This window comes from Pelophylax lessonae (genome assembly GCF_965119305.1).
Source record: "Pelophylax lessonae genome assembly, chromosome: 2".
NCBI classification, from domain to species: domain Eukaryota; kingdom Metazoa; phylum Chordata; class Amphibia; order Anura; family Ranidae; genus Pelophylax; species Pelophylax lessonae.
This window is the reverse complement of record NC_138769.1, coordinates 425,405,914-425,419,521: the sequence shown is the minus strand read 5'-3', so window position 1 is coordinate 425,419,521 and position 13,608 is coordinate 425,405,914. Positions and strand designations below refer to the sequence as shown.

Genomic DNA, 13,608 nt, shown 5'->3' with positions numbered 1-13,608 from the left:
GAAAGTACAATTTCATTATCTGAAGGAAAAAAATATATATTCTTGGTCATGGACTAAGATAATAGAGGGTCAGCCTGGTAACCAACATTCCATAGAAGGAAATGTCAGTAGTGGCCTATTTGATCTTAAGAGCAGGTGTTGTGCTGCTTCCACCTTCAATCCTCAGCTCCACCTGGAGCTCAAGCTATGAGGCTGCGAATGCCTTTGTTTAGAATACACTACTGGATAAAAAGTCGTCACTTGGGATAACATCAATGGCAGTCTTCCTTTATTGAAGTTATATGAATGACTGCTTGAAAGAGCTAATGCATTTTGACTGTCAGGCAATAATCATGGCCATGATTAGGGCATGATGGCTGCAGTGTTTGCTGTTTCACAGCTGTCATTTGTCATTTTAGTAGAGAGAAACTGCCATGTTATACCGAGTGCTGACATTTCCTACACTGGTTTTATTTTAGGAGCAGGTATGAGCTTTTTTGCAAATCTAATTAAGGATAATGTATATTCCCTGGGTTTTTCTCAGTACACTATGTAAATCATACCTCTGGTCCTTTCTTGTAGGAGTGTGCTGCTGTCGGAAGTACAATTCCAATATGTCGTCAAGCCCACACTAAATTAGAAGTTTGTCTGTACATGTTTCTCTGGAGCCCAGACATTGAAGCTGTTCTAGTGGCCATGTCCTGTTTTCGAAGCCTGTGTGAGGAGGCTGATATACGTTGTGGAATTGATGAAGTATCTGTTCATAATTTCTTGCCAAATTATAACACTTTTTTGGAGTTTGCATCTGTAAGCAACATGATGTCTCTGGGTAAGCGTATTAGAGCACCTTATTAGCTGTGCCACCGGGTTCAAAATGAGTAATTTAAATAGCTTTTTCTAAGTTTCAGGCTGGTAGCAGTAAGCATGCTTGCATGTGTTAGAATTTTCATTCTACCCCATGTGCCTTTACTTTAGGCCCTTTGTATTGTTTTCGTCTATATTATTATTATACAGGATTTATATAGCGACAACAGTTTACGCAGTGCTTTACAATAAAAAAAGGGGGACAGCACAATTTACAATACAAAAGGAACAGGAGGGCCCTGCTCATGGAGCTTACAATTTAAAGGGAAGGGGAGGCGGTACAAAAGTTAGTGGCTGCAGGGGATGATCTGATGGAGGGGACTCAAGTACAGATCTTAGGTGGAGGTGGGGTAGGCTTCCCTGAATAAGTGTGTTTTCAAGGATCGCCTAAAGGTGGACAGGGTGGGAGCTGACTGGACATACTGGGAATTCCAGAGGATGGGAGAGGCTCTGAAGAAGTCTTGAAGATGACCGTGAACGGAGGTAACAAGGGAGCTAGAGAGCAGGAGGTCCTGGGAGGAACAGAGAGGACGATTTGGGTGACATCTGCAGATTAGGTTGGTGATGTAGCTGGGGGCGTTGTTGTGTGTGGCCTTGTATATTGTGGTTAGTATTTTGAATTTTATACGATGGGGTAGGGGAAGCCAGTGAAGAGTTTGACAGAGGCAAATCAGTCACGGATCGGTTAGTAAGGTGTATCAATCTGGCAGCAGCATTCATGATAGACTGAAGTGGGGGATAGCTTGTGAAGAGGGAGTTGCAGTAGTCAAGGCGGGAAACAACAAGTTGTTTTGTGGTGTCATTAGGAAGAGGCGAATTCCGGAGATGTTACGGAGGTTAAGGCGGCAAGATTTAGCCAGTGATTGAATGTGGGGCCTGAAGGAAAGGTCAGAGTTTAGGATTACACCCAGCACCTTGGCATGTGTGGAAAGACCAATGGTTGTGCCATTCATCTCAATGGTAAAGTCATGTGGGGGGGATTCGGGGAGGAGGAAATATTACAAGCTCAGTCTTAGAAATATTGAGTTTGAGTAAGTGGTGTGACATCTATACTGATATATCACTCAGCAAGTTTGTGATGCGTGAGGAGAAAGAGGCAGTGAGTTGAGGAGTCGAGAGATAGATCTGGGTGTCGTCAGCATTCAGGTGGTAACGGAAGCCATGGGAGGTTATTAACTGGCCCAGGGAAGAGTTATAGAGCGAAAACAGGAGGGGCTCTAGGACACAGCCTTGTGGAATCCCAATAGAAACAGAAAGAGGAAGGGAATCGGAGGAGATGATGATGTATGTAATGCTGAAAGTGTGCTGAGATAGGTAGGAGGAGAACCAGGAAAGAGCAGAGTTGTGGAGGCCAAGGGAGTGGAGTTTATTGCGAATGAGTGGGTGCTCAACTGTTTCGAAGGCAGCAGAAAGGACGAAGAGTATACTTAGCACTGTATTTGGGTTCTTTTTAGCATGTTTATATTAAGCCAAAATTTGTTTTTAAAATACTTACTACTTTTTTCTAAGGCTCCATGTACACGGGATGTTGTTAAAAGTCCCTTTGAATGCTGGAATTTTTAGGACGTTTGAAACGTCCGTTCGGTCGCGTTTGTACCCGCGTTTAGCGGGCGTTTGCGGGCGTTTGCGTTTAGAAGCGTTCCTAGAGGTCAAAAAAATTATTCCCCTTTAAAATGGAAAAACGCGAACGCTAAACGGGGGTCATCGCGTTCGGACGCGTTTGTGCGTTTGAAACGCCGGGAAACACACGTTCGAACGCAAATAATTGCGTTCTAAAAACAGTCTCTGAACGCAACTGCCTGCAAATGACTGTAAACGACCTGGTGTACATGGACAGATAAGATAAAATGTAGATGGGTTCAGGGGCTTCTGAAAAAAAACGCCCAACTGCTCCTAAACGGCCATTTGCAGCGTCCCGTGTACATGGAGCCTAACACCATTTGTATTGCTGACTTTGCTACATTGTGTACATTTATAGGTAGAGCAGCTCTACAGAAACGTGTCATGGCCTTGCTAAGAAGAATAGAACATCCCACTCCTGGGAACACCGAAGTGAGTCTGTATGTATGTGTGTGTGTGTGTGTGTGTGTGTATATTATATATATATATATATATATATATATATAAAACATTTTTTTTTTATTTTTTTCTATGCATATATTTATTTTCCATTACTGTTCTCAGGCTTGGGAAGATACGTATGCGAAGTGGGAGCAAGCCACAAAGTTGATTCTGAACTTCCCAAAGACTAAGCTGGAAGATGGCCAGGTGATGAAAACACAGCATGTTTTGATACATTTTACATCTCAAATCTAGCCAAAACCTCGACCTTCGTTCTGAACACACAGAAAAGGGTTAGAACTTCTGTCAGGTTTTTATTGCTGTTGGTGAACCCAATATGAACTTCCCCACCCTCATCTGCCTAGAGACACTGGTACAAGAAATTAGAGGGGGAACTGGTGTCACTACAACAGGAGAACACTGACAGCAGTAACATTCTGGCAGAGGTTTTAGGGCCTGTTCACACAGCAGCAGACAGCTGGCACACACTAAACAGCAGCAGTGTGGTTTAGTGAGCAGCAGCTTTCAATTCTGCTTGCAGCTTTAGTGTAGTGCAAATTTTAATGCATCACACAGCTCCTGTTTTTTTTTTTTTCTTTTGTACATACTTTAAACTGCACACAAGTGACACTTCATTCATGTCCCTGTACAGCAGTGAAGAGCATTGCACTGCTGTACAGTAAAATGCTATCTTGTCATGTGTGCTGCGATAAAATGCAGCATGTCTGCATTTTATCGCAGCTCACTACATTGCACATCCGTTACAGTGTGAACAGGACAAACACACAATTGTTTTGTGTGTCCTAGCAGTGACCTGCTCTCTTCCAGTGTGGTAAAACACAGGTCTTATCACTATACGTGAACAGGGCCTTACCAATTTCGGTAGAAATATGCTTTTGTTACATTCTGTGTGCGTATATTTTTAGGGCTGGACGATAGTCGATGTGATATCGACTATCGTTCTGCGGGCGTGGGCGATATTCATATCGACGAAGACACGATATTGTGCAGGCAGCCGACACAAACAAGCTTCCCCTTGCTTTCGGCTGTGATCGGAACTCCGCCCCTCCAGCCCGATGGAATCCAGCCCTCCCAGTTCTGCCTCTAGTCTCCAGCCGACCATTACTCCGCCCTGCTCCGCCCATTGTCTCTCCTGGCTGCATCGGTGGCGCGCACGCGGCCGGATCAGGCTGTAATGTGTTGTAAATAGAGTCAATGGAGAGACAAAGGGCGGAGTAATGGTCGGCTGGAGACTAGAGGCAGAGCTGGGAGCACAGCCGAAAGCAAGGGGAAACTTGTCTCCAGTGAGGGAGGTGGAGTGCTGTGTCAGGTGTAGTACCAGTGATGAGAGGACGGTGACAGGGATCCTCCGGTGTCCGCTATGGAGTTCGCAGAGGTGATCAAAACCCCCCGGGTGGACAAGGTGGTTCTGTACCGACCCTTCCACCCGCAAGTGGGCGGGACCCTGTGCCTGACGGGTCACCATCTGATCCTGAGCTCCAGACAGGACAACAGTGAGGAACTGTGGCTGCTCCACTCGTGTCGGGCTGTGTTCTAACTTCTTCTACCTCCTATCCCGACTCTGCCTAATCCACACTGTCAGTGTCTTCTGCATTCCACCCAGAGAAATATCGCGATATATTTTGTTGAAAACCAAATATGGCAATGTACTTTTTTCCCCAATATTGTGCAGCCCTAATATATATATATATACATACATACATACACACACACACGCCCAATTCCAAAAAAGTTGGGACACTGTACAAATTGTGAATAAAAACAGAATGCGATGATGTGGTATTTTTCAATGTTAATAGTTTATTCCGAATACAACATAGATGACACATCAGATGTTTAAACTGAGAAAATGTATCATTTTAAGGGAAAAACAAGTTGCTATTAAATTTCATGGCATCAACACATCTCAAAAAAGTTGGGACAAGGCCATGTTTACCACTGTGTGGCCTCCCCTCTTCTTTTTATAACAGTCTGCAAACGTCTGGGGACTGAGGAGACAAGTTGCTCAAGTTTAGGAATAGAAATGTTGTCACATTCTTGTCTAATACAGGCTTCTAGTTGCTCAACTGTCTTAGGTCTTCTTTGTCGCATCTTCCTCTTTATGATGCACCAAATGTTTTGTATGGGTGAAAGATCTGACCTGCAGGCTGGCAATTTCAGTACCCAGATTCTTCTACGCAGCCATGATGTTGTAATTGATGCAGTATATGGTTTGGCATTGTTGGAAAATGCAAGGTCTTCTCTGAAAGTGACGTCTGGATGGAAGCATATGTTGCTCTTGAACTTGGATATACCTTTCAGCATTGATGGTGGCTTTCCAGATGTGTAAGCTGCCCATGCCACACGCACTCATGCAACCCCATACCATCAGAGATGCAGGCTTCTGAAGCGCTGATAACAACAAGGGTTGTCCTTGTCCTCTTTAGTCCGGATGACATGACATCCCAGTTTTCCAAAAAGAACTTCAAATTTTGATTCGTCTGACCACAGAACAGTTTTCCACTTTGCCACAGTCAATTTTAAATGAGCCTTGGCCCAGAGAAAACGCCTGCGCTTCTGGATGATGTTTAGATATGGCTTCTTTTTTGGCCTATAGAGTTTTAGCCGGCAATGGCGGATGGCACGGTGGATTGTGTTCACCGACAATGTTTTCTGGAAGTATTCCTGAGCCCTTGTTGTGATTTCCATTACAGTAGCATTCCTGTATGTGATGCAGAGCCGTCTAAGGGCCCGAAGATTACGGGTATCCAGTATGGTTTTCCGCAGTGCTGTGGAGTCGGAGTCGAGGAGTCGGAGTCTGAGGAAATTTTGAGTACCTGGAGTCGGAGTCGGCAAACAATGCACCGACTCCTACTAAATTTAGATTGGAATTTAAAAAAAAAAGCAAGTTTAAATGTCCCAATTCACAAAAAGTTATAATTAATAACTTCTCTTCTGTAAGAATAAAGACCAATGCATGCAGTGCCTCACGTAACCGCAAAACGAACACGTTAAGTGACTGTGAAGAAGCATGCTTTTCATGTGCTTCACTATGGCACGCAACGCACAATTAGGAGCGGCAATACTTATACTTTCCATAGTGTTGTGTTCTGCTGTTACAGGGAACGGAGCGCCCATGGATAACCTAGCCTCTCACTGATAAGGGATTAAGTAAATATGTTTTTTGCAGGACTAGAGACACTTGTATAAGTAAACGGAATGGAGCGTCAATAGTTCAAGACTGAAGCTGTAAACCAGCCGTCATTAAATGGCGGCCCGCGGACCAAGAACGGACCGCACAGTGCTTCTGCCCGGACCGTCAGGCCGCCACCTATGAGCAGGCATTGGTTTGCTGGGATCGCGGGTGTCCCAGCAACCAGTGACATCCATGCCCCTCTGCTTCTGACTGCGGCTCGCGGTGTACGGCTCACTCCCAGCCAAGCCGCGAGTTAGGGGCATGACGTCTCGTGCACGCCCCGCCTCCCTGCTCCACACTGCAGCTTCCGGGTCTTTCACTCCCCGCCGGGCCGCGAGTTAGGGGCATGACGTCTCCTGCACGCCCCGCCCCCTGTTCCTCACTGCGGCTCCCGGGGTCACCGGCTCACGCCCAGCCGGGCCGCAAATTGGGGCGTGACATGTGCGCCCCGCCCCCTGCTGTTCGCGGCTCCTGTCTCACACATTGCAGCCTCCTGACTCCTGCCTCAAAGGTATGTGGGGCACATTTCAAAAGGGATTGCTGATCAGAATATTTTTTAAAGTGCACACTGTTGGGCATATTTTGTTAAGGGGCACACTGATGGGCACATTTTGTTGTGCCCATCAGAGTGCCCTATAAAATAAAATGTGCCCATCACTTATTTCCCTTAACATAAAAAGTGCTCATTAGCACGCTACACTATTTATTTTACGTTAAGGGTCACGCTGATGGGCACATTTTATGTTAAGAGCAACGCTGATGGGCACGTTTTGTTGTGCCCATCAGAGTGCTCCTTAACATAAAATATGTCCATCTGAGTGCCCCCTAACATAAAATGTGCCCATCAGCGTGCCCCTTATTTTATGTTAAGGGTCACGCTAATGGACGAACTTTATGCTAAGGGTCACGCTGATGGGCATATTTTGTTCTGTCCATCAGAGTGCCCCTAACATTAAATATGCCCATCAGCGTGCCCCTTAGCATAAAATTTGATGGGCAAATTTTATGCTAAGGGTCACGCTGATGGGCAAATTTTATGCTAAGGGGTACGCTGATGGGCACATGTTACCTTAAGGGGCACGCCGATGGACATATTAATGCTGTGGGACACACTGATGGGTATATTTTAGGTTAAGGGGGCACACTGATGGGAACAACTAATGAAAGGGGGGCACTGTGATGTGGACAACTGATGTAAAGGAGCACTGTGATGGGGACACCTGATGTAAGGGGGCACTCTGACGGGAATGCCTGAAGTAAAGGTTGCACTGTCATGGGGACACCTGATGTAAAGGAGTACTGTGATGGGCACAGACTTGAGATTCGGACCTCGGCCCAAAGAAAATTTTAGCGACTGGACCTCCTTGAATTTTAATTATTACCCCTGCTGTAAACCATTGGAAAACCTGCTGTCATTCAGCTAAGGCTATAAAAACTTGTAAACTCCGATTGTTAGCTTAAACTTTAAACATGACTATGGGATTCTACTAGGGAAATCATGTTTTATAATAAATGCCCCCACCTGGATCCTCCCACTGCCCTATCTTTAGCAGCAGATCAGCACACAAAAAGAAGGCAGCAGCTTCTGGCCAACTACCTCTCTCTGCTAGAAGAACTTGGTGGAACAGCTTATTGGATTCAACTGTAAGTGTTTATTTTAAAACCTGCAGGCCTGCTTGTCTGAGGGAAGACATGTGTACATGTTTCTGGAAGAAACTTTCTATTCTAGGTTTGTAAGTGTGGTGCAGGAATATATGAATGTTTATGTATAGTGCAGGTTGTTTATATGCTCTGAGTACTAAGGCTCCATTCACACCTGAGCGTTTTCAGCTCCAAAAACGCTCAAAAGAAACGTTTCCAAAACGCCCAACAAGTAAAACCCCATTCATTTAAATGGCCCCTGTTCACATCTGAGCGTTTTGCAAAACGCCTGTAGCTGAAAAAAGTACATGAGCTTCTTTTTGGGCTGATTATCAGCGTTTTTGATGTCAATGAAAAACGCCTGAAAAAATCGCGGTAAAAATCGCGGTAAAAAACGCTACGCTCAAGTGTGAATGCAGCCTAAAATGTAGGGTGTGTGTGTGTGTGTGTGTGTGTGTGTGTGTGTGTGTGTGTACAGTACATGTCTGCATGTTTTTCTGTATAGAACAAATCATGTCTAGGTTTAGTACTGGGATATATAGCTTATTTGTTTGTATAAAGCCATGTACTTACAAGACTCTGTATGTTATTAAAAATCTAATTATATGCCAGTTAGTATAACATATTTTATATTTTAGGGAAAGAGGCATCCTAACAATGGCAAAAAGACTGCTAACAACAAACACGACTAAGTCTACTGTTTATGAGCACTTTGCATTATCAAGTGATGGAAAACATTACGTGTGCCAATGTATTAGAAAAGATGATGATGGTGAAAACAATGTGATGCAAAAATTAGCAGTTTCAGTGGGCCTGATAAAAATGTACCTACAAGAGCATCAAATTTGAAAAGACACTTACAGCGTTTTCATCCCAAAGTGTTAGAAGCTGTGAATGAGAAAGATAGTATTGAAAACATTGCATCTACTTCTGTGACAAAAAACGTTCAGAAATCTACTGGAGAACAATCACAAATGAGAAAATTCTTTATATCTGACAGTTACCATAAGGATGACACCAGAAAAATTCAAACACTACATTATTGAAATGGTAGTAAAGAAAAGTTTACCACTATCCTTCTTTTCTCAGACAGCCTTTTTAGGCCTAAATGGAGAAATGGCAAAAAAACTTGGTGTTAATCTGGAAAGAGAGAGTATTAGTAAACTTATAATTGAGGAGGCCAAATGTAAAAAAGAACTACAGAAAGTTCTAAAAGAACGTTTTGTTTTCCTTAAAATGGATGCATGCACACGTCAGAGTCAATTATTTTGCTATTAATGTTAGATTTGTGGATGAAAATAACAAAACAATAACACGGACCCTCGGATTAAAGGACACTCAGGCACATCACACCAGTGATTACCTTCAAAGGTTAGTGGAGGGTGTTCTAGAAGATTTTGAAATTACAAAGGAACTGATTTTATGTTTTGTGACAGATGACGCTTCTAACATGTTGAGCACAATTGAGAAGATGAACGCAGATGAAGAAGGTAACAAACAGATATTAGAGTTGGAGAAAGTTTAGAAACTGAAGAGAATGCTGACATTTTTTTTAACCCGCTTTGTTGAAGAAGCATTGAAGCTTGCCACTATTCATCATATGCGATCTGCTGTTCATACACTGCAACTTGCCATAAGAGCTGGATTAAAAGATCGCCATGCAGCTACACTAATTGGCAAATTCCGGCAAGTAACTGTTGCAGCCAGGGCCCCGAAAACAGATGCAATTTTGAAGACGTGCAGGAAAAGGAGCCATTTTGGATCAAACAACTCGCTGGGGAAGCACTTATTTAAGTTCAAGCAAACGCTTCACCATTAAAGACTTCATAGAAGAAATGGACAATGAAAATCTTGCATTAACTGAAAGCCAGTGGACACAAACAAAAGAGCTGGAGAACCTTCTTTCTCACCCCTTCACTGTCACCAAGAGGTTGCAATGTGACGATCTAACCCCAGGTAAATTCCTCTTGGAATAGAAGAGCCTGTTGTATCGCCTGAACAAAAATTGAGGGTTAATAGCTGAGGGCATTGCATCTTCAATGATGAAAATTGTCTTTTGCTGGAAAATGAAATCTTGTTAGCCGCTATTTATGTCGATCCAATGAGCCAACTTTTGTTGAACAGTGAACAGACTGCTACTGGGAAAAAGGCCCTCTATGATGTAGCAGTTCGCATGAAGGGATTACGACCTGAAATACCTCCACAGGATGAAGTTCTTTTAAGCAATAGTGGTAACTAAGGATCATCTTCTTCAAACCAAGAATTAGACTTTTATTCCTTCTTAGACAAAATGGAAGTTGCTAAAGGAAATCGACGTTGCAAAAGCGTTACAGAACCAGTAAATGTCCAAATAAAAAGATTCCAACAGGAGTTTTATAAAGCACTAAAAGAAGTTGAAAAGTATGATCGCTCATCAAAACTTACTGTTAAAGAAGCCATCCTTGTTTATCCAGAGATCGTTAGTGATGTGGCCAGAATAGTTACTGCAGTGCCACCCACCCAAGTCAGTGTCAAAAGATTATTTTTAGCCCTAAAAATAATAGTCTGACTTAAGAGCCTCTATGAAAGAGGATCTGGCAGAGGCAATTCTCTTCCTTAGAACTCTACATTGAATTGATTTGCATTTGCTAAGCCTATAACTACATTTCAAGATTAATAAACCATTACTAGGTTTTACAGATTTTGTTTTTGGTTCATATAGTTAAACTTTGTTTTTGTTCTTAAACAACCAAATAATGTGGTTTCTATTTTTGAACTTGTAAAGTTCCTTTTCCTGATGTTTATGCCTGCTGCTACTATCCAGCCACTTGATTGATTAATAAAAAAAAAAATAAACTTTGTTTTTTCATTGTGTTTGTCTTTTCCTTAAACTGTTCAATACAGTAGACTGTTGGCTTCCCAGCCAGTAGTCCTGTGGTAATGACATGTATGTTGCCTTTCTTTTCTTCAAGGAATGTATAAAATACATTTGCATATTAATACAGGGGAGTCGGAAGTACAAAAAACTGAGGAGTCGGAACATTTATCTACCAACTCCACAGCCCTGGTTTTCCGGCCTTGACCCTTACGCACAGAGATTGTTCCAGAATCTTTGGATGATATTATGCACTGTAGATGATAACTTCAAACTCTTTGCAATTTTTCTCTGAGAAACTCCTTTCTGATATTGCTCCACTATTTTTCGCCGCAGCATTGGGGGAATTGGTGATCCTCTGCCCATCTTGACTTCTGAGAGACACTGCCACTCTGAGAGGCTCTTTTTATACCCAATCAAGTTGCCAATTGACCTAATAAGTTGCAAATTGGTCCTCCAGCTGTTCCTTATATGTACATTTAACTTTTTCGGCCTCTTATTGCTACCTGTCCCAACTTTTTTTGGAATGTGTAGCTCTCATGGAATCCAAAATGAGCCAATATTTGGCATGACGTTTCAAAATATCTCACTTTCAACATTTGATATGTTATCTATATTATATTGTGAATAAAATATAAGTTTATGAGATTTGTAAATTAGTCCATTCCTTTTTTACTCACAATTTGTACAGTGTCCCATCTTTTTTGGAATTGGATTGTATATTACAATTTATATATGTTAACCACTTAAGCCCCGGAGGATTTGGCTGCTGAAAGACCAGCAGCCAAATCCTTTTGTGATTCGGCACTGCGTGATTTTAACGGACAATTGCGTGGTTGTGCGACGCTGTACCCAAATGAAATTGACGTCCTTTTTTTCCCAAAAAAAAATAACTATTTTTCACATTTTTCTATATAAAAATCCCCCCCCCCCCCCAAAAAATGTAAAAATCAAAATTTTAGGCCAATTTGTTTTTTGCTACATATGTTTGGTAAAAAAATCGCAATAAGTGTATTTCGATTGGTTTGCGCAAAAGTTATTGCGTTTACTAACTAAGGGAATGATTTTTGTCATTTTTATTTATTTATTTTTTTTTTTAACGAGTAATGGCGGCGATCTGCGATTTTATTTTGCTGGACTGCGACATTGCGGCGGACAGATCGGACCCTTGACTGATATTTTTGACACTTTTGGGGTTACCAGTGACATTACTACAGTAATCAGTGCTTTACATATGCACGGTTACTGTAAAAATGACACTGGCAGGGAAGGGGTTAATTTTATTGGAGATGCAGGGGTTAAATGTGTCCCTAGGGGCATGTTTCTAACTGTAAAGGGGTGTGGCTTTTGATGTAACCAGAGAGACATACGATCGATCGTATGACCTCTGCAGTTACACCGGGGAGAATGACAGGCGGCTTTGTTTACATCAGCCGACTGCCTTTCTCCCTCTGCAGCGGACGATCGCGGGTATATAAGTTTATTATACAAAATGTAAAATGTGTGTTTTTTTCCCCATTATTTGCATACATAAACACAATCAAATGTAATGCTTTTAAACAAAATAAAGAGGTGGTGAATAGTCTGCTCATACAAGCATCATGTCCAATTTGACGACGTGGTGTGCTGCAAATTTGCATGTTGCTTTACTTTTTAGGGATGTGCTATTTTTGAGAGCATAATGAAGAAAAAAAAATAGTCACCAGGGATCTCTGTTCTAAAACTGACTGATAATACATTTGTTCATAGGTGGACTTCTGCTATGCAAAAGAGAGCAATAATGTAACCAAGCTTAAATGTTTTTCTTCAGGTCACAGAAAGCCTTCATAAAACCATTGTGAAGAGGCGAATGTCTCATGTAAGTGGAGGTGGTTCCATAGACCTGTCTGATACAGACTCACTACAGGAGTGGATTAATATGACTGGTTTTCTTTCTGCACTTGGTGGAGTCTGTCTGCAACATCGCAGCAATGTGGGACTAGTTACTTACAGTCCCCCTATGGGTGCTGTTAATGAGCGAAAAGGTTCGGTTATATCAATGGTTTCTACTGAAGGAAATGCAGAAACTCCAGTCAGCAAGTTTCTTGATCGGCTTCTCTCATTAATGGTCTGCAATAATGAGAAAGTTGGAATTCAAATTCGGACAAACATCAAAGACCTGGTTGGGTTAGAGTTGAGCCCTGCTTTGTATCCAATGCTATTCAACAAAATGAAGAACAACATCAGCAAGTTCTTTGACTCCCAAGGGCAGGTTAGTAAAATGTGTTTTATGAAAAGTTAATGTGTTTAACATGTGTGCTAAGAGAATGTTTTTAGTTTAGCAGTGTAATCCAAAAAGCAAGCAGTGCATCTTTCTGCAGCCTGCTTATACATCAACTTTTGCTGGTTCCCTTGGGTTTCATTAGTAAAACTGTTATTACAGTGTGTCCTGTTGTTTGCATTACAGGTTTTACTCAATGACACAAACACTCAATTTGTTGAACAGACGATTACGATCCTGAAGAACTTGCTTGATAATCACACAGAAGGCAGCTCTGAACATTTGGGACAAGCTAGTCTAGAGACCATGATGCTAAATCTAGTCAGGTAACTGTATATCTAAAATAAGCCTACATACTTAAAGCAAAACCCATCAGAGGGATAATCAAATGTTCTGTTTAGAGAACCCTACAAACTACCTATAAAGGTGCATTGGATGGAGTAGATGAAAAAGTGTTAGCCCGCAGCCTGTTCTTGCCCTGGTCCTACAGCCAGGCAGCCTGTTCTTGCCCTGGTCCTACAGCCCGCAGCCTGTTCTTGCCCTGGTCCTACAGCCCGCAGCCTGTTCTTGCCCTGGTCCTACAGCCCGCAGCCTGTTCTTGCCCTGGTCCTACAGCCCGCAGCCTGTTCTTGCCCTGGTCCTACAGCCCGCAGCCTGTTCTTGCCCTGGTCCTACAGCCCGCAGCCTTTTCTTGCCCTGGTCCTACAGCCCGCAGCCTGTTCTTGCCCTGGTACTACAGCCCGCAGCCTGTTC

The 13,608-nt window shown here is 42.6% G+C and overlaps 1 protein-coding gene and 1 pseudogene across 2 annotated transcripts in view; both read left to right on the top strand.

Moving 5' to 3' along the window:
* NF1 (neurofibromin 1) overlaps positions 1 to 13,608 on the top strand; it is a 585,707-nt gene that overhangs the window by 240,202 nt on the left and 331,897 nt on the right. Inside the window, exons 17-21 of the mRNA XM_082247714.1 lie at positions 562 to 808; positions 2,822 to 2,895; positions 3,028 to 3,111; positions 12,406 to 12,846; positions 13,042 to 13,181. Coding sequence (XP_082103840.1) covers positions 562 to 808; positions 2,822 to 2,895; positions 3,028 to 3,111; positions 12,406 to 12,846; positions 13,042 to 13,181 — 986 coding nt within the window. The remainder of the gene's footprint in view (positions 1 to 561; positions 809 to 2,821; positions 2,896 to 3,027; positions 3,112 to 12,405; positions 12,847 to 13,041; positions 13,182 to 13,608) is intronic.
* Positions 7,522 to 10,353, top strand: LOC309545206 (annotated as a pseudogene). The gene is made up of 2 exons: positions 7,522 to 7,744; positions 8,380 to 10,353. The product of its transcript is annotated as an uncharacterized misc_RNA (transcript).